We start from the raw sequence: 23,774 nt of genomic DNA, 5'->3' as shown, positions 1-23,774 counted from the left end.
AACCACCTGCGTCCTTTTCCTCCGAACTCCACAGGCGCTCAGTTCTCAAAGCGCCGATCCTGCGCCTTGGTGCCACGGCAGCCCGGACGCTCGGGCCCGATTTGTGCCCCGAATTCCCCTGGAGACCCTCGCACCGGCACGGCGTCAGGAGGCGGCTTGGGGTGACGAGACAGCGGGCAACGGCTCTGGTCCAGAGCGCGCGTCTCCGCCGTTGGGAGCGGTCACGGCGGAACCCTCAAATCGCCCCCTTTCATAGAGACCTCAGCGGAGCCGCGAGCACCCGCGGAGCACCCGCGCAGCACCCGCGCTCCTGCCCCGAGCCCTAGGCACACGCCCCAGAGCAGCAGCTCGGATTCCGCGCCGAGAGCAGCCCGCTGGAGAGGACTCACGGCACCCAGCTCCCAGGAGGGCACGCAGGGAACTAGCGAGCCACGCTCCGCCCCACGCCCGCCGCTATGGTTACTAGCCCGCCGACTCACGCGCGCCGCTATGGTTACTAGCCTGCAGCCCCTAGCGTCCACGCCCCTTTCACTATCTCGCGGCAGCAGGCGAGGCCTCGCTTCCGGCCTCCTCACTTCCGGGCCTAGCGTCACTTCCGCCTCCCTGGCGAGGCTCCGGCCTCGGGTCCAGATGCGTAAGGTTCGGCCCCTTGTGGGGAGCGGTGGTGAGTCCGAGAGTGCCATAGCGGCCCTGCCCCTGCCCCTGGTGGGCGCCGCGCTAGGGGGAAGGGTTAGCCCACCCCCTCTTCCCGGGCCCTCACGCGGGTGGGAAGGGACAGTCCCAGCGACAGACCCGGCGCCTGGACGCGCCGTGGCCCCGCGGGCGGACGACGGGGACGGGCTCCGGTACTGAGCGCCTCCCGTGTCCCCAGCAGCACTGACCCACTTGCAGACCCCGGAGCTGAGCCGCCAGCCATGGCCGCTCCCCGCGGGAGGGCCGCGCCCTGGACGACGGCCCTGCTGCTGCTCCTGACCTCGCAGATCCTGTCCCCGGGGAGCTGCGCGGACGAGGAGGAGGTCCCCGAGGAGTGGGTGCTCCTGCACGTCGTCCAGGGCCAGATAGGCGCCGGGAACTACAGCTACTTGCGGCTGAACCACGAGGGCAAGATAGTCCTCAGGATGCGCAGCCTCAAGGGCGATGCGGACCTGTACGTCTCGGCCAGCAGCCTGCACCCCAGCTTCGACGACTACGAGCTGCAGTCGGCCACCTGCGGCCCGGACGCTGTGTCCATCCCCGCGCACTTCCGGCGCCCAGTGGGCATCGGCGTCTACGGACACCCATCCCACCTGGAGAGCGAGTTCGAGATGAAGGTGTACTACGACGGCACGGTCGAGCAGCACCCGTTCGGCGAGGCCTCCTACCCCGCCGACGGTGCAGATGCCGGCCAGAAGCACGCTCGTGCCCCGGAAGACGCCTCGCAAGAGGAGGAATCTGTTCTCTGGACGATATTAATTAGCATTTTGAAACTGGTACTTGAAATTCTCTTTTGAGTCATTGACCACGCTCTGGGGTATAAAACCCTCCTGAAGCTGATTGCAGTTTGCTGTGAATCTTGGTACTTGTATTTGGTTGAAGTTCTAGTTACCTTTTTCTAGTCAAGGGATGGAAAAATAAAGCCATACACAGTTTTGTTACCTCAGTTACCCCAAAAAATAGGAAAAGCAGCAAGCACAGTATTTTCTTTTAAATATCAAAATTCCTGTAAAAGGACTGTGCACGATAAAGTGTTTAGACTCCATTTTCATTAGGCAGGTTGACTAAAAATAATTGCAGTAACTTAGGTTTATATATATAAAAAAAAGTAGAGCAACCTTTCATGCTGTGACACAGATCAAAGGTTGATACTTTGTAATTTTACTCTGGAGATTCTAAGCGAAGTTCAAGGTGTACGTTTTCAAGAGTTACTAAAATCAAGTTGGAAATGATTTATGTACACTTCCCTGAGCCTGGACTAAAGCCTCGTGCCTGTACCCCAAGTAGGGATGGTACTTTTCTATACAAAAGTGATTTCCTGGCAGGCAGGTATTTACAAACTCTGTTCCTGTACCAGTCCAATAATGACAACTCTAAATCCAGTTGCACCAAATCTTATTAGGCCATTTGTCATACCTATGAAAATTCTTTAGTTATTAAATAACTTTGTTAATGCTACCTATGGTAGGCCAGAAACAATGTAGATTAGGAAGTTTCATGAAAATTAACTTTTGGGGCTATGGAGAAATAGTTAAGTATCTTAAGTTGCTAAACATTTCCACTGAATTTTTGGAGTGAGCCAGGGTTACTATAAAATACTTCGGAAGATGATTTCTCTACCTGGAATTAGTTTAGAGGGTAAGAGTAGCTTTTAACAGAAATAAATCAACTGCAGATTTTAAGCTTATAATTTGCAAAAAAAAAAAATCTTTTATTGGCATAAAAATGAAAATGTTGTAAATAAATTGGCACCAAATATTCCACTTAAATGCATACACAGTATTAGAGTCAAAAACTATTTTATCCCTCTTTGCTGTTTTTCCCCCTTCTGCCCACTTTCCTGGGTGTTGGGGGGGCCCGCTGACAACAGTCACAAATCCAGCGACCTAGGAAAAAAATTGTTAATATGGAATGAAAAATTATCTTTACAGGACTGAATTTTAAGCCCATCTAAACTCTTCTTCCTTAGCTATCACTAATGATATTCCTCTGTGGATTCTGTGGTGAGAAGGGCACTATGAGTTCCTTAATTTAAGGAGAAAAATATAAACTTGTAATCAATGCCATGCAAAATTCATTGCAAGTCAAGAGGGATGGGAGAGATGCAATGCCATACAGTGATATGGACCTTTAAAAAAGTACAATCTTTCCTGAAATTCAAACACTATCATACTTCTAAAGTTCAATACATACTTCAAAAGTTCAAAACCCATTCTGGAATTTGGCTTTTTTAAGCCTTTTTCTCTCACTGGCAGCTGTGTGTCTTAACAGCATTCTTTCAAGTCCTGGTGTACTCTGCTGACAGCACTTTAAAACTTTTAAGTTTCTAACAGCACAATGATAAATTGTACTACATACTTGATCTGAATTACTACAGAAAAATAATTATGTTGCTTGCTTAATGATTCCCAGGAAACTTCATTGTAGGCATATATTTTATAAGAGTATTATACAGTGTTAACTATGCAAGTAAGTTCTAAAATTACACAATTATCTGTGTAATGTTTTAGTCCAATTACTGTGATTTATTCAACTCTGTTCTAAAGTTACCTGGAATTGTCATGCTGCCTCAATTTACAGAAATCTGTAATCGATTTCTATAGAAATGTATAAAGACGTAGTCATTTTGTTAAGTTTCTAAATAGATAACATAAAAATAAAGGCTTTGAAACAAGATGATGCTGTTACTTAAGTATTTCAGTAGAAAAACACCAGCTCATTATATAGAACTGTACTTCCAAAACTTAGTCTCGGCATTCTGGCCTCTCATTTATCCTTTAGTTGGAATTGTCTGGGAATGAAAAGCTGGTGGACGTGACCCATATAATCACAGCTTTGGTCATATTTGCACATAGGAGTCCACAAGCTCTGCATGTCATGATAACGTTTATGCAGCCTTTTGGAGTGCAATGCTGGGAGAGTCTTATCACCCAAAGATAGTTTGTTCTTTTTTTAATCTTTACCTGATGGAATAGCACCAAGGCCCACACAAAAAGTATGATAACCTCTGTCACACACATCACAGAACATCATTTCTTCTTCATGGTGGGGTTGTCCACATATAATGCATGTTTTACATTCCATACACTGCCATGGGTAGGTCTTAATCATAGAAACAAGCTCCACTGTCATATCCAGGCAAGAAGGATGGCCTAAATCAAAACCAGTATTAGTAGTATCTCACGTAAGAATTTTTAACTTAATATGGCACATAAAATGCTAGTTTGCTTTAGGACTTGCAGAGAATAGCTATAATGTCAAATCACCAAAGAGAAATGAAAATACAATGTAGAAGAAAACACATGGACTGTGTCTGCCTCACAATCTACCCTGTGTATTTATTTGATGACTCTGGTTGAAATCTACCTGAAACTATAAATTCTAGTGTTTGAACCAACAAATACGGTCGTTAAAATTTTAAAAAGACATTTCAATACTTACCACTATTCTCACATTGGGAGCAGTGTATAAGTGATTCAGCCTTTCCTTTCTTGTTGGACTCCTTACCCTTCAGACAAATTCCACATATAGCATTTGGAATGACCTTTGGCTGGAAGGGTAGAAGAGGGCTATAAATTCATGCCAGAAGAGCTTACTATGGGTTTAAAAGGAATTCTGTTACTTTATTGCCCTATTACTACTTTTGATAACTTGCTAATGACCATTTTGAAAGACAAAACTTGACAGGAATCTGCCTGCAATGTAAGATTGCTTACTGAAGAAAGCATTAATTTCATCATAAAATTTTGTAAACAGCATGATCTCTTAAGATTAAATGTAGAATTCTATACTCCCTACATGCACAGTAAGATCTGTTTAATGAATAGAAGGAAAGACGAAATACAATGCCAAATGTCACTATTAATTGGACAAGAAAATCCAAGTAGCAAATGACCATTAAATGTGAGACTTACTCTAAAGAGAAGACCATTTTAAACAGCTTATGTATTAATTTTAAAAACTGCTCTTTTCCAAAACTGTAAAACTAGATCTATAAAATATAAGTTAAAAAATCAGTTTATCCTCATTGGTATAGTGGTACTTTTTTAAAAATCAGTTTAAACATTTTTAATTGAAAGATGTCTCATGCATACATTGGCATGTACATAAATGTTTGTTGAAAACTTAGTTGTGTGATTATTCTCTTTGCATGTCTAATAAAAGAAGCTATACTTAGAAGGATTTACTATAAAATAACGTAAAATTATAAAAGGGAAAAGTAAGTTTTCAGACAAGCAAAAAAAACTGTAGTCACTTAAAAAATACACAGACCCTCTGAGTACTACTCATCTTTCAGATTAAAAACATGCATGGTCCAGTGAAGGTGTTTGAATTTTAGACATATTTGGTAACCCATGGAAATGACAAAGGAAAAAGGGTTCACTGCACTTAAAATTACCAGGGGAGGGAGGGCATCCGAACGTCACGGCCTTGACTGTTATGAAATGACGTTCACTCACGCTATAGGAATAAGTAAATAACAGTGGTTAAAAAGTAAAAGCAAGCATGGGCCAAGAATGAAATGGGGTAAGGGGACATACATACATACACACACACGTACACACACACACGCACACACACATAGATGAACTGGGAAAATAATTATTTTAATTAGAATTGTTTCATTTCTGCTTCATTCCCACCCTGCCAAATGCATCTCTTTCCTAATTTACTGAACCAAAAAGGAACCTAAACAAAACTCAAACTTTGTACATATTCCAGCTTTGAAATGTCTCACTGCCACCTTCATAACCTGTTAGACCTAAACAATTTGTTCTTAATTATTTTAAGTTTTGTACTTTTTAAATTATCTTTCTTTGCAAAAGATGACAGAGGCATTCAAAAAGAATTTTTGGCTTATTTATTTAAAAAAAGTCAACCTTATACATAAATATAATAAAAACAAGAACTCTAAACAATCACAAATGTCTCTACAAAATAATAAATATCATGGAAGTTAAACATACATATAAAACTTTACTATTAAACTAATTTCCTGTATGTGTATTTTTATACCCTGCTCCCCCCAACAATAGGATAGTGTTACATGCTCAAACCATTTAAGTCTTGCAGTGTAGTTACCCTCTGTTGTTACTGCTACATTCTAAACATAAGGTTCTCATTGTGTGTTCCTATACCTAAATAAAAAACAGCTAGGAAGTGCACTTCTATAATCCAAATTCTGGTTCAGTTTTGTAATCATATCTGTACCTGCCATAATATACAGCAGAATGCTATCTCTTAATCCATCAAAACTAAGAAATCTCTTTTGGTTATGGTACCTGTACTAAATGTAAAAGATATACTTATTTAATACTCATAGTTTAAGTTAGATACTGGCATAGTAAGTACTCTAATATCTTTCACTAAAGTCAGGGAAGTAACCAAACAATATTAAATTCTAAAAACAGAACTCCTCATAGGAGATTCTTTACAAAACAAAAGCCAAAAGGAATAAAACACAAGGGTAGTCATTCACATTCTAGAGCAATTCAAGTTCTACAATCATTAAAATATACATTAAACACCTATGATAAAGGGACACCAAAAAATTCTAGGTTTATTTCTAAGTTTAAATCATAATGCTTTGTTAAATCACTTAGCTTTTCTTACCCAACAGTCTTCATCTTGAGGAAAACAGGGCAACATGAGAGAAGGGGAAGAGAGACAGCTTTGTAGCATTTTCTATGATGAATGCTGCAGCTCAATACACAAAGCATCTGCCCTCTCTAAGAAGCCACAGTGCTGGCATCCAGGACTTTACACAGCAGATAACAACCGTGGCTTAGAGAAGCCAGTCTCAGTGGATTGCACAGTTGAGGGAGGGGTTAATGTGCAGCACTCTCCCCAAGGCCAATGGAACACACTCCCATGTGTGTCTGGTTGAGACAATCAGTTCTACTTCAAATAACTGCAACATCATCAGTTTCACTACTGATAAGAAAATTGAAATACTCATCCTAATAGCTCTCAGCATCTCAAATAAAAGGCTCACAGTACACTTACTTTTCTACTTGAAAAACAGCCAAAGATAAGACTTTCATGGTAGCAATAATATAGTATAGATTTTAATTATATATTTATAGGCTGGAATCCTAATAATTATGCTTTAAATTTCAGGTTAATGTAACCTAAACAATACTGTCCTACGAATTAAGGGCAAGCACTAGTGAATCTTACTAAGCAAACCGACAGATACATTACTTTCTTGAATCTCATATTTTATATATATATAAAATATATATATAAAACATGACCTTTAGCTTGAAGTACCCTAATATTTAGGCACATCTTGGTTTATTAATACTTTTTTTTATAAAGAGGTTAACTTTTAATAAACATGTTCACATTAATGTATGACTAGATACTGGTTGTTCCCATCTTTGAAATACCTGAAACATTTTTAGGTACTAAAAATGTTCACAGATTATGTAAAATATAAATTTTGCATATCCTACTTGAGTACTATTAGGTTCAGTTAATCTATATCATTTCTTGTATAGTAAATCAATGATAGTGTTAAATAGTTCATTTCCAGCCTGTATTAAAACATCTATTTCAATATTCTCTCTTTTTAACCCATGATCAATCAAGCTTACTGTTGGAAAGATCTACTTAGCACTCAAGAGTTAACAGGACACTGTCCTTTGAGCGGCCACTTCCATTTAAAGCTCTTAGCAGACCAGTAGAACACACTCATTCATGTACACTCTTTCTGAAATTTCATCTTTGGAGCTCACTTGCTTTCAGTTATTAAGCATTAATTTATATATTTAAAGAAATTAGATAAGCTTTATATGTAAAAACAAGTACAAAAATCACATAGCTGCAGCCTATTGCAGCCACCCTTGGAAGCCAACCCTTGCTCAATTAAGCTTAAAATTTGCTTGCTATAGGCTACAAAAAAAAAAAAAAAAAATTTAAGTTATTTACATAAAAGTATTTTCTAATAAAACATGAAATACACTAATAGGTCACTTTTTTTACTTGAAGAAAGGTAAATGAACATGTTAGAACGTGTTCTAGTTAGTTTGACGGAAAGGTGACTAACTTCAGCCTGTTCTTGTGAATTATTTATCACAATCACAGTTCTGACATACAAGGTGTTTAACAATTTCACTTGGCAAAACTTCCTCATCAGCTTACTCTAAAATTTTCCTTCAATACACCTTCATAAGTGCAATAAAAGCATGTTCTAATACATTTCAGACCAAAGAATCAAAAGGTAGTATATTTTACTACCACCATCCCAAATATGAAACTGTACAGCTAATTCTTCCTTTTATGATATTCTTAAATCCCTATATGCAAATAAGGCTACACACCTTTCACCTCACCTTTTCTTCAAAAGAAAAAGGAAGGGCAGACAGAGGGAGGAAAAGTTCAAAATATAATAATAGTTGCTGACAACCTACTACTTTACTCTGAGGATAATCAGATCAACAAGTTAACAAGTATGTTTTAATTCTTGTCATAGAATCATATTGGCTCTTTACCAAGGTTATGCTAAAAATCACACAATGTAAATAACAGGTTTTATTATTTTCTATCCCAGAGTTAGCTAAATTTAGCATATGGATCAAGTAATCCTTAGATTAAACCCAGATCTTCCTTAATGAAAGGCACTAAAAAATGCAACTTAGTCTAACAGTATACCCACTCATACTTCAGCTCAGCGGCTTTAGCTACACTAAATGCTGGGGCATTTAAAATGCCAAATAATTATGATCTTTACTCCAAGGAAAGAAAATATAAACTTCTGCCTATGAAATAATGTTTTAAAAACCCATACTTGCCTGGTTATTATTTCAAAGAAAAAAAAAGACTTATAAATTGTACATATACAGAAAACAGAAGCTAAACCATAGCCAAAAGTGACAGAAAAGCCACCAAGGAAATAAAGCACAAAAGAAAGCAGCAGACAGAGGGCACACCATAGAAGAACAGCTAGTGAAGTACAGCAGGCAGAAGCTCCACAATCGTGAAAGTCAGGTTAAAATATTTCAGGGAGAGAGGCTGGTCAGTAAAGAAGCTGAGTCAGGGGCTTTTTTCTTCTACCTTGTACCCAGGAACTGACTTGGACAGTACAGAACGTTTGGGGCCATCTTTTCTTGGAGTGGCGGCTTTGTCTTTGGATTTCTGTCTTCCCTGGAAAGAGTCCTCCTGGCTGTCGGGAGGGCTTTCTCCTTCAGACACATTGCCAGAGGAGCTGTCCTGGAGTTTAAAAGGCAAAAACAAAGATTCCTCGGAATTAAAACAAATTTGAGTCTGGATTTTGAAAACTATGGAAAACATTCAAAAAAAGTTTTAAAGTCTTATCGATTTAAAAATAAAAAGATCATTCTAAATGTAAGAAAGTTTTTTCCAGTGGAGACTAAAGTAACTTATGTTAAAAATCATTCGTCTTTCTTCTAAGTATGATATGGTATAAAACTGCTTCCATTCGTATCAGTGCCTTCATCAACTTGGTTTTCTGACATAAGTCACAAAAACGCAATTATCCGCTTCAGCTACTATTATACGGCACACAGCTTCAACATCATTTTCCATGTCACAAGGGAACATATTTGTTTCACACAAAAATATATTGTTACAAATAAGTGTGGGTATTTTCACTGAGTACTAAAAGTCGTTAAGAAGGTCCTTCAGGAAAAATGAAGTGCTGCAGTTAAAAAAAAAAAAAAATTCCTTCGAGTACACATTTGTGTTTTCATAATGTTAAACCATGCAGAGCCAATCCCTCAACTATCTACAACAGGATGTGAAAGACTGCATATATTCAAGGTTTAAGACCTCAATATCTAATGATTTAATTCTTCATTTTATAATTTAAAATTTTCTAATTAGAACTTTCATATAAATTATGAAAATTATAAATGAAAAAATTAGATTATCTAGAGCCTCCCTGATAAACACACACTGACTAGAAACATGAATATATCCACTTCATCTTTTTTCTGGGTGTGCACTTATGTACATAAAGATACCGAGACTCACACATACCCCCTAACCTCATTGTGCCCTCATTTTTTAAAACACAAAACTGGATTACACTGCGTGTGTAGGCATGTGTGTGTTTTGGTATTTTTTTAAAAGCATTATGTGCATGTTCTCACAATCATTAAATATTCTTTGAACTGCATTTCTATCCTATAAATGTAATATAATATTACCCACTGTGGGCATTAAAATTTATTTGTAACTTCCAGCATAAAAAATACTGTAAACACTCAAACAGACATTTTTATTCTAATTAAATTTTTTTCAGCATCTGATTAAATCCTTAGGATAAATTCTACTAGTAGATTTGCTAGGTCAAATTCTGTGGAACTTAAATTGGTAAGACTGCCAAAACGCTTTCCCATAATGTTGGATGAGTTTACACTTTTCCTAGCAGTATGAAAGGAAGTCAGCTTCATCACCCTTTGCATGCCATAGCTTCCCTTTTAGCAACGTAACAGGAGAAAAGTTGTACCACCACTTTAATACTTGAACAGCATCTTATTTTGCATAATATGTATTATTAAAGATGTTTTAGAAGCTGCTGGTGACAAGGAAATAATGTCCATTCAATGGTAGCACAACCTCACATTTAGACTGGCTTCAATGAAAAGTCTGAAATAGCCAGTTACTTAAAACACAATGCTAAAGAAATGCAAAGCCCTGTGTCATCACTGTGGTCAAAGCCCGAAACCATCAAGGGGACTCTGTTCTCCTTCAGACCCACAGAATTCACCAGCCGCCCATTGTCTTGCAAGCGCATTTTGCTACAAAAAGAGTCACACAGGAAAAGCCAACAAACTGCACAACATATTACTAAACACAGTATTTTCCTACAGGAAGCCTAAGACTAAGCAAAAGAAACTTAAGTTAATGCACTCCCCTAAACTAAGAAAACTACATTTCTGTGTCAAGAGATCAAATTCTGTTTTGTTCAATATTTTAAGCTAAAGAGACAACAAGTTGAATAAATGACTGTAAGCTAATTTTTCAATATCCTTGCCTAAATTGCTCATGGTAACTACAAAGGGGCGATTTTAAGTATAAATCTGACCAAAGGCCACACACAGCTTGTTTTTTATCAAAACATACTATAAATAACTTTTCTTGATGAATACTTTCTGGAAATTACATGCAACTATCCTTTTTCAAAGAGAGGGTGATGACAGAAGTTCAATGTAACATTCCAGGAAAGCAATTAGCAAAAATTCAAAGAGAAAGAAAACGCTTCCTACTAGAGAGAAATGTTCTCACCGAAGTGCCTTTATTTTTCCGTTTCTCGTCACCTCGACCATCTTCGCCATCATCTGAATCACCGTCACTGTCTAGAGCAGGGAGCTCAGGATCCAGAGGGGGCTCATACAGGGCTGTGTTTAATGGCAGATACCGCAGCTCATCTGGTGAGTACCTGAAGTTCAGAGTTTATTTTTGGTTTCCCTTTATTATTAAATATAAATAGACTCATCGTTGACCTATGAAGAGAGCCTTAAACTTCTTGAGTAACCCCAAAGGCTTCCGAAAAATAGAGTGTTAATTTTTAATTTTTGTCATCAAGTAGGGTTAATAAAAAGCCTGAACATCTTTTCACTAGACTTACATAAAATATGCATTTGATTCTTACTAAGAGATAATGCGCCTCTCCTCTTTGCCCTCAACCCAAAAAAACAAAACAGTAAATAAAATGTCAGTAGCCCCAAGTCTGACTGCCAGCTCACATCCGCCTCCACCACTGTCCCAGGTCTTTGCTGCTTCTCTGTGCTATCACTCCACTTGTAAAACAGGCCTAATAACAGCATCTACCTCATACACCAGTGCATGGTACATGATATTACTTAAGATAACATTCATATAGAAAGCAAAATTTTTAGTAACAAATTATTGTAAACAAATTTGGGAAGCATGTATTCTAAAAAATCTAATCATCTATTTTTTCTGAAACTAGATTGGCAACCTCTTCCCCTAGGTCAGACAGCAATGCTTTGTGCCACCTCCATTCTCACCCTCAGAAGTCCTCATTCAGGAAGCGACCCTGGATCAGGACTTCTCCAACTAAGACAACACACCAAAAAGCAAAAGGGTTGGTATACTTGCATATTACTTTTAATAATTTGCTGACACCAAAACAAAATTTTTAAAAATTAAAGGCCGGGTGCAGTGGCTCACGCCTGTAATCCCAGCACTGCAGGAGGTCAAGGTGGGCAGATCACCAGAGGTCAGGAGTTCGAGACCAGCTGGCCAACATAGTGAAAACCTGTCTCTATTAAAAATACAAAAAATTAGCGGGGCGAGGTGGTGAGCACCTGTAATCCCAGCTACTCGGGCGGCTGAAGCAGGAGAATCACTTGAACCCGGGAGGCGGAGGTTGCAGTGAGCCGAGATCGTGCCACTGAACTCCAGCCTGGGTGACAGCGTGAGACTCCATCTCAAAAAAAAAAAAAAAAAAAAGGCCGGGCGCGGTGGCTCAAGCCTGTAATCCCAGCACTTTGGGAGGCCGAGACGGGCGGATCACGAGGTCAGCAGATCGAGACCATCCTGGCTAACCCGGTGAAACCCTGTCTCTACTAAAAAAAAATACAAAAAACTAGCCAGGCGAGGTGGCGGGTGCCTGTAGTCCCAGCTACTTGGGAGGCTGAGGCAGGAGAATGGCGTGAACCCGGGAGGCGGAGCTTGCAGTGAGCTGAGATCCGGCCACTGCACTCCAGCCTGGGCGGCAGAGCGAGACTCCATCTCAAAAAAAAAAAAAAAAAAAAAAAAAAATTGAAGAAAAACTTTTAAAAAACTGCTGCCCATGATTTAAATTTGAATTAAAAAACCTTTTTAATTTAAAAAATTTCTGCCCAACATTTGACTTTCAAATAGTGTGAGTTATGATACTATACTTTAAATTCTATTCTCTAAAAAAATAGTCTATTATGAACAACATATGGTTCCAGAGTAAGGCTTAAGGTTGAAGTAAAAGCTGAGACTTTAAAACAAAATGGGCTGGGCGGAGTGGCTCAGGCCTTTAATCCCAGTACTTTGGGAGGCCGAGGTAGGTGGATCACAAAGTCAAGAGATCGAGACCATCCTGGCCAACATGGTGAAACCTCACCTCTATCAAAAATACAAATAGTTAGCTGGGCATGGTGGTATGTGCCTGTAGTCTGAACTATTCGGGGGGCTGAGGCAGGAGAATCACTTGAACACAAGAGGGAGAGGTTGCAGTGAGCCGAGATCGCACTACTGCACTCCAGCCTGGCAACAGAGCAAGACTGTCTCAAAAAAAAAAAAAAAAAAAAAAAAATCTGTCAGTCCTGTTTTTTTTCAGTTACACTCAGTTTGGGAATAGGAGATAAGTAGCATTTAGGGGCCAGATTGGAGCAGCAGCCAGGCCAGGTCAGCAATGTGGCTGGGGCACCTAGGTACCCGTGCCTGCCCCTCTGCTCCTGCTCTCATCTTCTCTGCAGTAAAAGTCAGTGTTTCTCAAACTCTAACCTGCACATGAATTATACAGACATCTGTTAAAATGCAGACTTTGAGTCACAGGTCTAGAATTGGGCCTGAGATTCTGCATTTCCAACAAGCTTCTGAGCAGTAATAGTGCTCTGGACCACAGAACATACCCTGAGCAGTGAGGTGCTACAGAACCCCCAGCATCTGTCTCTGACAAACCCAAACAGAATGGGCAGAGAGAGGCATCCAGACTTCATCAGCATATATTCAAATTCTGACTACAGGGTGTTGTTTACCACAGAACCAGAGAAAAATAGCAACACAAAATCCTATACAGTATCTTACGGTGATATCTATAGACCCCAAAATTGTTAGGAGGCAAGTACAAAAGGCTCTGAAACCCCTTACCAATAGCCAATACCAAGTGTAACTAAAACTACTAAATTACCTTTTATAATATTCCTGGAACTGTCCGGGGATGAGAGCCACTGGGTAAGAACTGACCTTTGTTCGCTCTGTTGGCAAAACTTTGTACTTCCCTTGAGGCACCTGGATAACCTATGTTAACATAAAGAGAAACACAAAACTGATTCCATGCTAAGAATCAAAGTTTTAGGAAGAGTCCCCACATGCTCTCCACTGCACGCCCACTTCTCCCTAGAAAAGCTAGAACTTTAAGAGATATTGGGAGCTATAACCTAAGAGGACAGTTGGTGCTTTCAATTCTATGTATTATCGTTTTAGAGGCCTATTCTGAGGAATGGTAACGGATCTCTTGCTCGCTACTTAACAGCAGAGTGATCTGGGTAGCTTATATGACCTCTCTGTAGCTCAATTTCTTTATGAAATGGAAGTAATCCTAGTTCCAACCTCACATGGTTACTGTGAGAATTAACATGCAAATCTCTTTTAAAAACTCTTGGGACACACAGCAAGTATGATATGTAGCAATTATTAGTCTCATTTAGTAGAATTATCAACCATAAAGCAAAAGACATCTCACAAAAAAATGTAAATTGAGTATTATTAAGCACAGCATTAAAAATAGTATCTCAACTTCCGAGGAGGAAAAAACCACATGGCCAACATGGTAAAACCCCATCTCTACTAAAAATACAAAAAATTAGCTGGGTGTGGTGGCAGGCGCCTGTAATCTCAGCTACTGGGGAGGCTGAGGCAGGAACATCGCCTGAACCCGGGAGGCGGAGGTTGCAGCAAGTCAAGATCACGCCACTGAACTCCAGCCTGGGCTAGAGTGAGACTCCACCAAAAAAAAAAAAAAAAAAAGGTGATACAAAAAATAATGATAAGGGGGTAATCGGCACTCTGCAATAACAAGTAATAAACTAGGTTCAGGGGTACTAAATTTAAGTTATCCTACATGTGTCTGCAAGTCAAAATAAGCTCTTCTTTCTTCCATGCGTTCCCGGTTTAAGTTGCTATTAAATTCAGCTGCCTTTTTGGCAGCTTTCTTAATATACTCAGGCACTTTACTGGCTTCAACTTTCTGAGTATTCTGTTGTTGCATTTGCTGGAAAAAAAAATATACAGTTGGAAGTCACATACAACTTTATAAAATGTTATTCTCCCCAACCCAAATAAAAAATGCCAGTCACCTCAATTACTTACAGAATACTCTTTATAATGGTCTGTAATTCGTTGACGTTCTTTTTCTTGTAGAATAACAGAATACTCAGCATGTTTGGCTGGATATTCTTTTATCATTAAATCAATCACTTCATCACTGCGCAATGCTGTTAAACCTATTTTAGACCAAAAAATAAAAAAATAAAGAAGCTCTTTTAAGGATAAGTGAACAAAAGCACTCTTCAAAATTTACTTCTTCAAACCACTCCACATTTTAATGGTTTTCCAATAGCCAAAGCAAAATATCTTAGTACATTGGAAAATAATTAAACTTAATAATATAAACTCAAGCAATTAAAAGATTATCTTGCAAAAGGCAAATATATCAATTTTTCAATCAATTTTATTTTTAGGATTTTATGTGCTTTGAACATATATGCCTTTAGTTAGAAACAACTGTTAAATAATGAAATGCACTATTAACAAGTACTACAGAACACTGGATGAATAAAAGAAAAAAATTCGTTGCATTAAAATGTTTGTGAAAGAAAGATTACAAATAAAGCACAGACATAATCAGACAGAACTAACAACTGAACAAAATTTGCCTTTTTGCATTTTAGAGATGTGGTCTCGTCATCTTGCCCAGCTGGAGTGCAGTGGCTAGTCACAGACATGATCACAGCACACTACAACCCCAAACTCCTGTGTTCCAGTGATCCTCCTCCCTCAGCCTCCCAAGTAGCTGGGACTACAGACACACACCATGCACTCAGCAAAGAACCTACGACTTAAAAAAGAAAATTGTACAAGCTTTGCCCACAAAATACAAACACTCTGAAAACTCTGTAAAAATTATTAGACAAGGGCTGGGCGTGGTGGCTCATGCCTGTAATCCCAGCACTCTGGGAGACCAGGGCAGGTGGATCGCAAGGTCAGGAGTTCAAGACCAGCCTGGCCAATATGGTGAAACCCTGTCTCTAATAAAAATACAAAAATTAGCTGGGTATGATGGCGTGCGCCTGTAGTCCCAGCTACTAGGTAGGCGGAGGGAGGAGAATTCCTTGAACCCGGGAGATGGAGGTTGCGGTGAGCTGAGATCGCGCCACTGCACTCCAACCTGGGCAACAGAGCGAGACTCTGTGTCAAAAAAAATTAGACAATTATACTCTGTTATAGAATAGAGGTTGATCCTTGACTTGCAATGCGGTAACATATGATAAACCCATCCTAAGTTGAAACTATCCTAAAAAGAAAAAGCATTTAATACACCTAACCTACCAAACATCTTTGCTTACCCTAGCCTACCTTAAACCTGCTCAGAAGACTTACATTAGCCTACAGCTGGGGAAAATCATCTAACACAAATTTTAATATAAAGTGTTGAATATGTCATGTGATTTGTTACACATTATACTGAAAGTGAAAAGAAGAATGGTTGTATAGACACTTGAAGTATGGTTTCTACTGAATATGCATTACTTTCACACCATCATGAAGCTGAACCATCATAAGTCAGGAATCACATGTGTGTTCAAGCTTCATTCTCCTGCTCATTTTAACAATAATAAAAAATGAAGTAAATAATGTAGCGTTTAAATAGTTCAATTTATTCTATTAATTTTGTAAAATATTTTAGGAAAGAATATACTTATCCAATATCATCTCATAAATGTTCAGCTTGAAAAATTCACATAAAAAGCTATTCTTACCTAGAGTGCACTGAGTTTCAGTAATGACATTTAGTTCTCTCAGGTAGAGTTTCTCCTTGTGAGACAAATCTCGTCGCTCTAAATCTCCAAAAAAAAAAGATCAAAAGACTATTAAAAACAGCAAAACCTTATGCATTTGTAAATCTTTTAAAAGCTTAAAAAGCTTGATTTTTAAAAATATTCATATTACATATTCCAAATATTATTAAAGGGGCTACAAAAAATATTACAAATTCAAGAAATAAAACTCAGCAAGATACAAAAGTTAGAATAGAAAATAGAATAATCCAAAGTAAGAAGGTCACATAAATAACTATACTAAACTAGTTCATGAGGAATAGCCTTTCTTAAATTCAGATATGGCTCATATAGCTAACTCTATTCCTTAGATCAAGGGAGAATGGTAAAAATCCCAAACTTGACTATAAAATGATTTATTCTAAAATTTTCCCCAGGAAATTCACTTTTCCCGTTTTGCTTTTAAATCAGTTTATGAGCCACAGAAACTATCAATAACAAAGAGAGATGCTGAATGATAGTAGTAAATGGAAAACAGCCAGGCGTGGTGGCTGACACCTGTAATCCTAGCAATTCAGGAGGCCGAGGCAGGACAGCTTGAAGTCACAAGTTTGAGACCACACAGGGCAACATAGCAAGACTTCGCATCTCTCAAAAAATAAAAATTTAAAAAATCTGCCACATGTGGTGGTGCACACCGGTAGTCCCAGACACTTGGAAGGCTGAGGGAGGGGAACAGCTAGCCCAGGAGTGCAAGGCTGCAGTCAGCTATAATCGCACCACTGCACTCTAGTCTGGGTGACAGAATGAGACCCTTAGTCTTAAAAAACAAAACAAAGAAAAGAAAAACAGCAAGCACAAGAATATAAAATACATTATAATCTACAGAAAAATTCAGAAGTTGACAGGGTATCATAAAGAATTACTATCGATTATAAATTAATCTATTATATAAACTAGTACCTGGATATTTCCTTTTAAAGGAGGTCACACCCAAATATTCACTGACTTGTTCTTGAAGCATATAGTATTCTCCTGTTTCATCCGGTGGCCATTTGTACTCTATCAAATTTTCTGCTGGATAGTAACTAAAGCTAAGTACAGAATACATATTATGCATTAAATGTGGCTTTCATTAATTTTTAATCACTTTTATTGAGGATATTTTGAAAACTATTTTAAGTATTTAAATTATTTGCCTCCTATGACTTGACTTCCTGTGTATCAAAGAAAATTACAAAACAGGCACAAGGAATAGAAATAATTATGTGGTCTGCCAAGTCAAAAAGGTACATTGAAAATAACATCTTTTATACACTGGAAAAAATCTAGAATCACAATTGCTAAGAATGAAGGCATTTTTAGTTTAAGGGACCTATGAGGGCAAAGCAAGGTGATGATGATATCAGCTCTGAATTCTTTCTCTTGGGCTTAAAATGCATAGCCAGTATTTCATCCACCCAAGGAATAATCAACTTCTGTCTCTTGTCTACTGTTCAGTGAGTCATAAATAGCTGAGAAAACAGAACTCTTAAAAACCTGTATCTCAGTGCATCATATCATAAACCATAACTGTTTGTTCTCAGATACTCCACAAACCCAGAAGCAAAGAATAGACCCAGTTTGAAGGTGCCAGGGTATCATAGTCAATCTCCATCCTGAGCAACAGAGCACAGATTTCAGGATCTGGGCCAATTCAACCTCTAAATCAGACACAGGAAAGTGACACTATGTTATGCACCCATCTATTTTAAAAGTAACCTTCAAAAAGAACGGTGTTCTCAAAAATGGTGCTGGGAAACTGGGTATCCACATGCAAAAGCATAAAATTGGACCTTTATCTCAAAATGGATCAACAACCTAAATATAAGAGCTAACTAGAAAACTCTTAGAAGAAAACATAGAAATCTTTCACAACCTTGGATCTGGCATTACATATGACACCAAAAGCACAAGCAACAAAAGAAAAAATAGATGAAAAATTTGGGCTTCATTACAATTAAAAATTTTGCACACAGACACTATCAAGAGAGTCAAAAGACAACCCATAGGAGAAAATATGTGTAAATCATGTTTTTGATAAGGTATTAATACATAAAATATATTTTAAAAACTCCAACAACAAAAAAAACACACACAAAATGGACAAAAAACTTGAATAGACACGTCTCCAAAGAAGCTATACAATGGCCAAGAAGCAGATGAAAAGACGTTCAATATCACTAGATATTATGAAAATGCAAATCAAAAATCACAATAAAATATCACTCCACACCCTTTAGGATAACTATTATTTTAAAAAATGAAAAATAACAAATTGGTGAGAAATATGAAGAAACTGGAAACTGTGAATTGCTGGTAGGAATGTAAATTGGTGCAGCCCTTATGGAAAACAGTTCGGCAGCTTCTCAAAAAATTAAACATAGGATTACCATATAATCCACCTACTCTATTCCTAGATAAGCATAAAAAAAACTGAAAACACAAACTCTGAACACCAATGCTCACAGCAGCATTATCTACCTTGGCCAGAAGGTGGAAACCCAAATGCCCAACAACATCTGAATGGATAAACAAAATGCAGTATATACATAAAACGGAGTATTCAGCCTTAAAAACAGAACAAAAGTCTGACATATGCTACAAGGATGAACCTTGAAGATACTCAAAGTTCTAAGAGAAATAAGCCAGCCACAAAAGGACAAATATTTTATGGTTCCACTTATATGAAGTAACTAAGTAGTCATATTCATGAAAATAGAAAGTAGAATGATGGTTGCAAGGGGCTAGGTAGAGGGAGAAAGGGAAGTTAGTGCTTAATGGTTATAAAGTTTGGGGTAGTGAAAAAGTTTTGTAAATTTATGGTGGTAATGGCTGTACAACACTGTGAATATAACTGATGCCAATGAATTTCACACTTAAAAATTGTTCAAATGACCAATTTTATGTATGTATGTATTTTACTATCATAAAATTGTTTTTTAATTACACTCAGTAGCAAGACCAACTTTGGTGGCACATTATAGAACAGGAAGAAAATATTCTACAATTTTTAATAATTGCCTTTGCCAGAGCTGGGGGAAAGGGGAGAGGATGTTAAGGCAAAGAGAAACATCACAAAAAATATTAATAACCGGTAAAATGACAGTACCCAAGATCTTGACTTGAAGTTTCACAACTCCTAGAACTATCTCCTGAGCCCATTCGCCTCCTTTTGGATGGCTGGGTCCCATCATTTGAATTATCTTCATTATCATCCTATACATTTAAAAGATTCAAAAATAATAATTAGAGAAAGAATAAAAGAACAGTAAGTCTCAATAAGTAAAAGACTGTCTAAGGACAAGTAGTCATACAAGCATTAACTTCATATTATAATTAAAAGGGACCAAGAGTTTGGCATGAGCAAGACTTGGAATAAAATTTAAAACTGATCTTCAATCCAATCAAAATAAGAACATTTTCAATTAACCCGTAAATGTAAATCTGCTTTTGCTTTCTTGCCAACTGAGGTTAAAATGCTTTCTGCTCTTCATAAACACATAAAACTGCTGCACCACTCTAGGATTAAAGCAAACTCTCCTACCCAAGCCCAGGGGGAAAAAAATGTATGGATCATTTACAGTTCCCAGTTCAACTTGGAGTCGGTTCACAGGACTATTTTAATTGACTAGGCATTTACGTCCCCATGAAAAGGGGACATACAAGACTGAAAACAATTCTAACTACTCACTCTTCTTCTTACATTGCTAAAGGTTAGCAAAAATATACTCTAGTAAGGGTCATCAATCTATAATATAGCAACACACACTTCAAGAAAAAGAACCTTGAGAGGGGGAGGGGAATTTTTTTTTTTTTCAAAGAAGCAGCTTATATATTTTTAATGTAATACATTATGTGGCAAGAACATCAAGGTTATAAATTCAAACACTGCACTCAGAAAATGTATCAGATGTTAGGAAATTGATTTATTTACTTCTCAGCCAAAGCTTAAGGTCTAAAAAAATCATAATTTTTTTAATGTAATATAGCTTTTAACGCTAATCCAATTTTGCTAAATATCATGATCTTCTTGCTACATATTAAAATGAAAGGAATCCTACAAAAGAATATAAAGTGGCAATATGGTATAGTGGCCAGGCATGCCAGAGCTGGACAGCCTAGGTTCTCACTGGGCACTTTCCCTTACTAGCTAAGTTATTCTCTGTGAGCATCTCCTCATCTGAAAATTTGAGACTATAATAGAGCCCCTATTACACGGCTAATTCAATGATTAAATGAGCTACTATATTAAAAGTACTTAGAACAAGGACTAGCGAATTATCTGACAAATATTAGCTAAAATGATGATTATGATAACAAACTCTCAAATGTCCCTAGCTCCTAGGAATTTACTGGTTCCTTTCCAAATAGTAAAATATATAATCTTTTTCAGTCCTTATAAAATTAGCATTTCATTAAAGAGCTCTGCACAGTCTAAATCTACTCTGAAAATGTGCATAAGTATCACAACTGCAACATTTCATATTCAATACTTTTAACATAACTCATTTTAAACATTCCAGTATTTTTTTCTATTTTATTTGTGAGTATTTTAAGGATTTTTATGTCCTTAAACTTAAGTATATTTCCCTTTAGCTAAAAAATTGAGACACTCAAAAATATACAAAAATAGTTAAAAATGCAAAGTGCTCAAAAAAGCGGAGACTACAATTTCAAAAAATGTTTTAAATTACTACCACAAATTCTAGGCAAAGGCATTATTATAGAAAGTGAGCATCTGGGCAGAGAGCCTTTTTCTAGAGAGAGGTAGTAACAGAAATATTGTTCCCAATACACGACGGAATAAGGTAAGAATTTCCGTGTAATCGCAATACTGATACAGAGGCCCATGTTTTCAAAGACTCCCAAATGTACTAAATCAGAGATGTGCCTTCCAGAGTTACAGGTGGTTTCCACCTACGGATCAGATGAATTTCTAGGCATCACATCCTTCTTAAGGCTCAGGGGTCAAGAATGCACTCAGGGCGCACTAGCTCAGTGCCCTCCAGGTGCCGGGCCAGACGTCAAATGCTGGAAGTGCAAGGATGTGCATTCAGAGTCTTACAATCTAGCTACTTCCATTGGCGAGGGCCTTTGAGGAACCTTCAAAACGAGTCTTTCTCTTACGGCACGACAGACGTGCGCAACGGGAAAAGCTCCCGGGCAGGCGCAGCCCCGCTAGGCTGCCACAGGATGGCTTCCCCTGCCAACGCGCACACCGCACACCGCGCACCGCACACCGCGCGAAGGCTGGCTGGCTCTGAAGCATTTCAGTTCCCGCCGCCTTCTCATTTCAATCCAATTTCAAGTTTCGAGGCTTTTAAAACATCATTCCTCCCTTCCAACCTTCTGTCACAAACTGCTATAGCCTCACTTTGGAACCAAAACGTTTTTGATGCGTGACACTCTACTGCTCATCTCCATTTTCTCCACAAACACCAATTTTTCACCTCCTCAAGCGGTAAAAAGTTTTTTTTTAAAAAAAGACTTCCGCTGAAAACATCCGGACGCTGGCGTATTTACTTAGTTATTACACTAAGTTCACCAACTCAGTGTGTTGATTTTCCACACCGTTCGCCACTCGGTTTTTTTGCAGTAAGCTTTCAAACACTTCAGCAAACTATGCGCGGAATGAAGACTGAGCGAACGCGCGCTTCTGCAGGCCCCTCCGAGGCCAACTCTTTCGGCCCCGGACGCGTTCCGTTCCGCGGCTGGCCCCGGAAGAGGCGTTTTGGGGACAAGCTTGTCAAGCGGGGCCGGCCGCCAACTTCGGGGAAGCCGCGCCGCGTCCCCCGCCCGCCCGCACTTGTTGCTCGCTAGAGGCCGCGGGCTCCCCTCGGGGCCCCGCCTGGCCGACCACCCCCGGTTTCAGGCGCGGAGCCCGGCCTGGGGCCCACACCCCCGAGACGCTAGGCGGCAGCCGGTGGGACTGGGCCGAGGCCCCGGCACACGGGCCCCGGACGGGGTCAGGGTCGGGTCGCACCGGCCGCTTCCTCACCTTCGGGGACTGCGCTCCGGGGGTAGCTGGGTCGCTGTCGCACGGCCGCGGGGACAGCGCGGCCCCGGGCCCGGCCGCCGCCGCCATCAGCCCGAGCGCCCCGCGCCGCCGCCGCCGCCGCCGCCTCCGCCTCGTCCCGGCCGCCGCCGCCGCCGCTGCCGCCGCCGCCGCCGCCGCCGCGCGGGCCCCCCGCCGCCCCGGCCCCGCCCCCTCCGCCCGCCCGCCCGGGGGCCGGCCCCTGCCGCCGCGCGCCCCGCGGCCCGCCAGCGCCGCCGCCACCGCCATGGCCGCCGCCAGCGCGCTGCCCGCGCGGGAGGGCGCCAGAGGCTGGGAGGGCGCGGGGCTGCGGGCGGGAATGGAGGAGGCCAAGCGGCGGCGGCGCTTCTCTTGTCAGCCCAACCCGCCCGGCCGCGGCCGCCGCCTCAGAACCGCCGCCCCCCACAGCTCCGCCGAGGGCCTAAGCGCCGCTGCCCCCCACACAGCACCGCCGCGGCTCCCTTCAGCCCCGCCGCTCGCTCGCCTCAGCCCCGCCGCTCCCCTCAGCCCCGCGGCCGCCTCAGCCCCACTGCTCCCCTCAGCCCCGCGGCCGCCTCAGCCCCGCCGCCGCCTGACTCCCCACGGCCCGGCGCTGTACTCGACCGCGGCTCCCCCAGCCCGCGGCGCGCCCCACCTCCCGCCCGCCCTCCGGCCCGCCCCGGCCCGGCTCGTCGCCACTTGGCGCGCTCGCAGCCGCCCCCTCCCCGCGGCCCCCGGCCCGGCCCCTCCACGCGTCACCCTCGCTCCCTTCCTCTCTCCCGGTGGCGCCCGCCCCGCCCCGCCCCGCCCTGCCCCGCCCCTCCCGGGGGTCCCCGCCCCACCCCCTCCCTGCCGGGGGTCGCCCTGCTCGGAGCAGCCGCGCGGAGACTGCGCGGCCTCCGCCTCTGTGCGCTCGCAGTCGTCGCTCCTCGCCCGCCTTTGTTCTCGGGCCGCCCCTCTCCCTGGCGACGCTCCGAGAGAGCCGCGGAGCCACCTGCCAGGGCCGCGCTTCCCCGAGCATCCAAAGCTGCCCCCGCGGGCTGTCGATGCCCGCGCCGGAGCGTGAGGGAGGCACGGCGGGAAGAAGTCGCTGAGATTTGGCCCTCGAGGCTTTGCGTTCCCGCGTGGTGGATGCCTCCGCCGAGAACGCGGTCGGCCGGGAGCCGGGGAGGAGCCTGGACGCCGGCCTGGCAGGTACCCCCGCGAGAACGTGGGAGCCGGTGTGTTTCAGATGCATTTATTACTGATCTCGGGCTGCATCAGGGCACTTCTAGGAC

The 23,774-nt window shown here is 41.2% G+C and overlaps 3 protein-coding genes across 8 annotated transcripts in view; 1 reads left to right on the top strand and 2 right to left on the bottom strand.

Moving 5' to 3' along the window:
* Positions 1 to 464, bottom strand: part of WDR27 (WD repeat domain 27) — a 246,079-nt gene extending 245,615 nt beyond the window's left edge. For 3 of the 5 annotated variants that reach the window (XM_073022250.1, XM_073022253.1, XM_073022254.1), the window contains exon 1: positions 7 to 464. The gene's annotated coding sequence lies outside the window, so the exon portion shown is untranslated. The remainder of the gene's footprint in view (positions 1 to 6) is intronic. The other 2 variants (XM_038001231.2, XM_038001226.2) reach the window with 2 other exon arrangements.
* A 10-nt stretch (positions 465 to 474) lies between these two features.
* On the top strand, positions 475 to 3,369 carry C13H6orf120 (chromosome 13 C6orf120 homolog). The gene is given in 2 exon segments (XM_038001233.2): positions 475 to 742; positions 745 to 3,369. Coding segments are annotated over 2 exon segments (999 nt in total). The 5' UTR covers positions 475 to 489; the 3' UTR covers positions 1,491 to 3,369.
* Positions 587 to 23,119, bottom strand: PHF10 (PHD finger protein 10). Of its 2 annotated transcripts, none has more exons than XM_008007882.3 (12): positions 22,483 to 23,119; positions 19,594 to 19,700; positions 17,406 to 17,536; positions 16,425 to 16,508; positions 14,755 to 14,888; positions 14,507 to 14,656; positions 13,574 to 13,683; positions 10,948 to 11,101; positions 8,752 to 8,907; positions 4,135 to 4,243; positions 3,657 to 3,845; positions 587 to 2,579 (listed from the first exon to the last, which is right to left on the bottom strand). In XM_008007882.3, exons 1-12 carry the CDS (start codon positions 22,765 to 22,767, stop codon positions 2,494 to 2,496), a joined length of 1,695 nt encoding a protein of 564 aa, XP_008006073.3. In that variant the 5' UTR covers positions 22,768 to 23,119; the 3' UTR covers positions 587 to 2,493. The 2 variants fall into 2 exon arrangements, with proteins under 2 accessions (XP_008006073.3, XP_008006074.3); XM_008007883.3 differs by having other exon boundaries at positions 16,425 to 16,502.
* Between the last annotated feature and the right edge of the window lie 655 nt (positions 23,120 to 23,774).

This window comes from Chlorocebus sabaeus, chromosome 13, assembly GCF_047675955.1.
Source record: "Chlorocebus sabaeus isolate Y175 chromosome 13, mChlSab1.0.hap1, whole genome shotgun sequence".
In the NCBI taxonomy this organism is placed as follows: Eukaryota; Metazoa; Chordata; class Mammalia; order Primates; family Cercopithecidae; genus Chlorocebus; species Chlorocebus sabaeus.
Note: the sequence above shows the minus strand (reverse complement) of the source record. Positions and strands in the feature narration are given on the sequence as shown.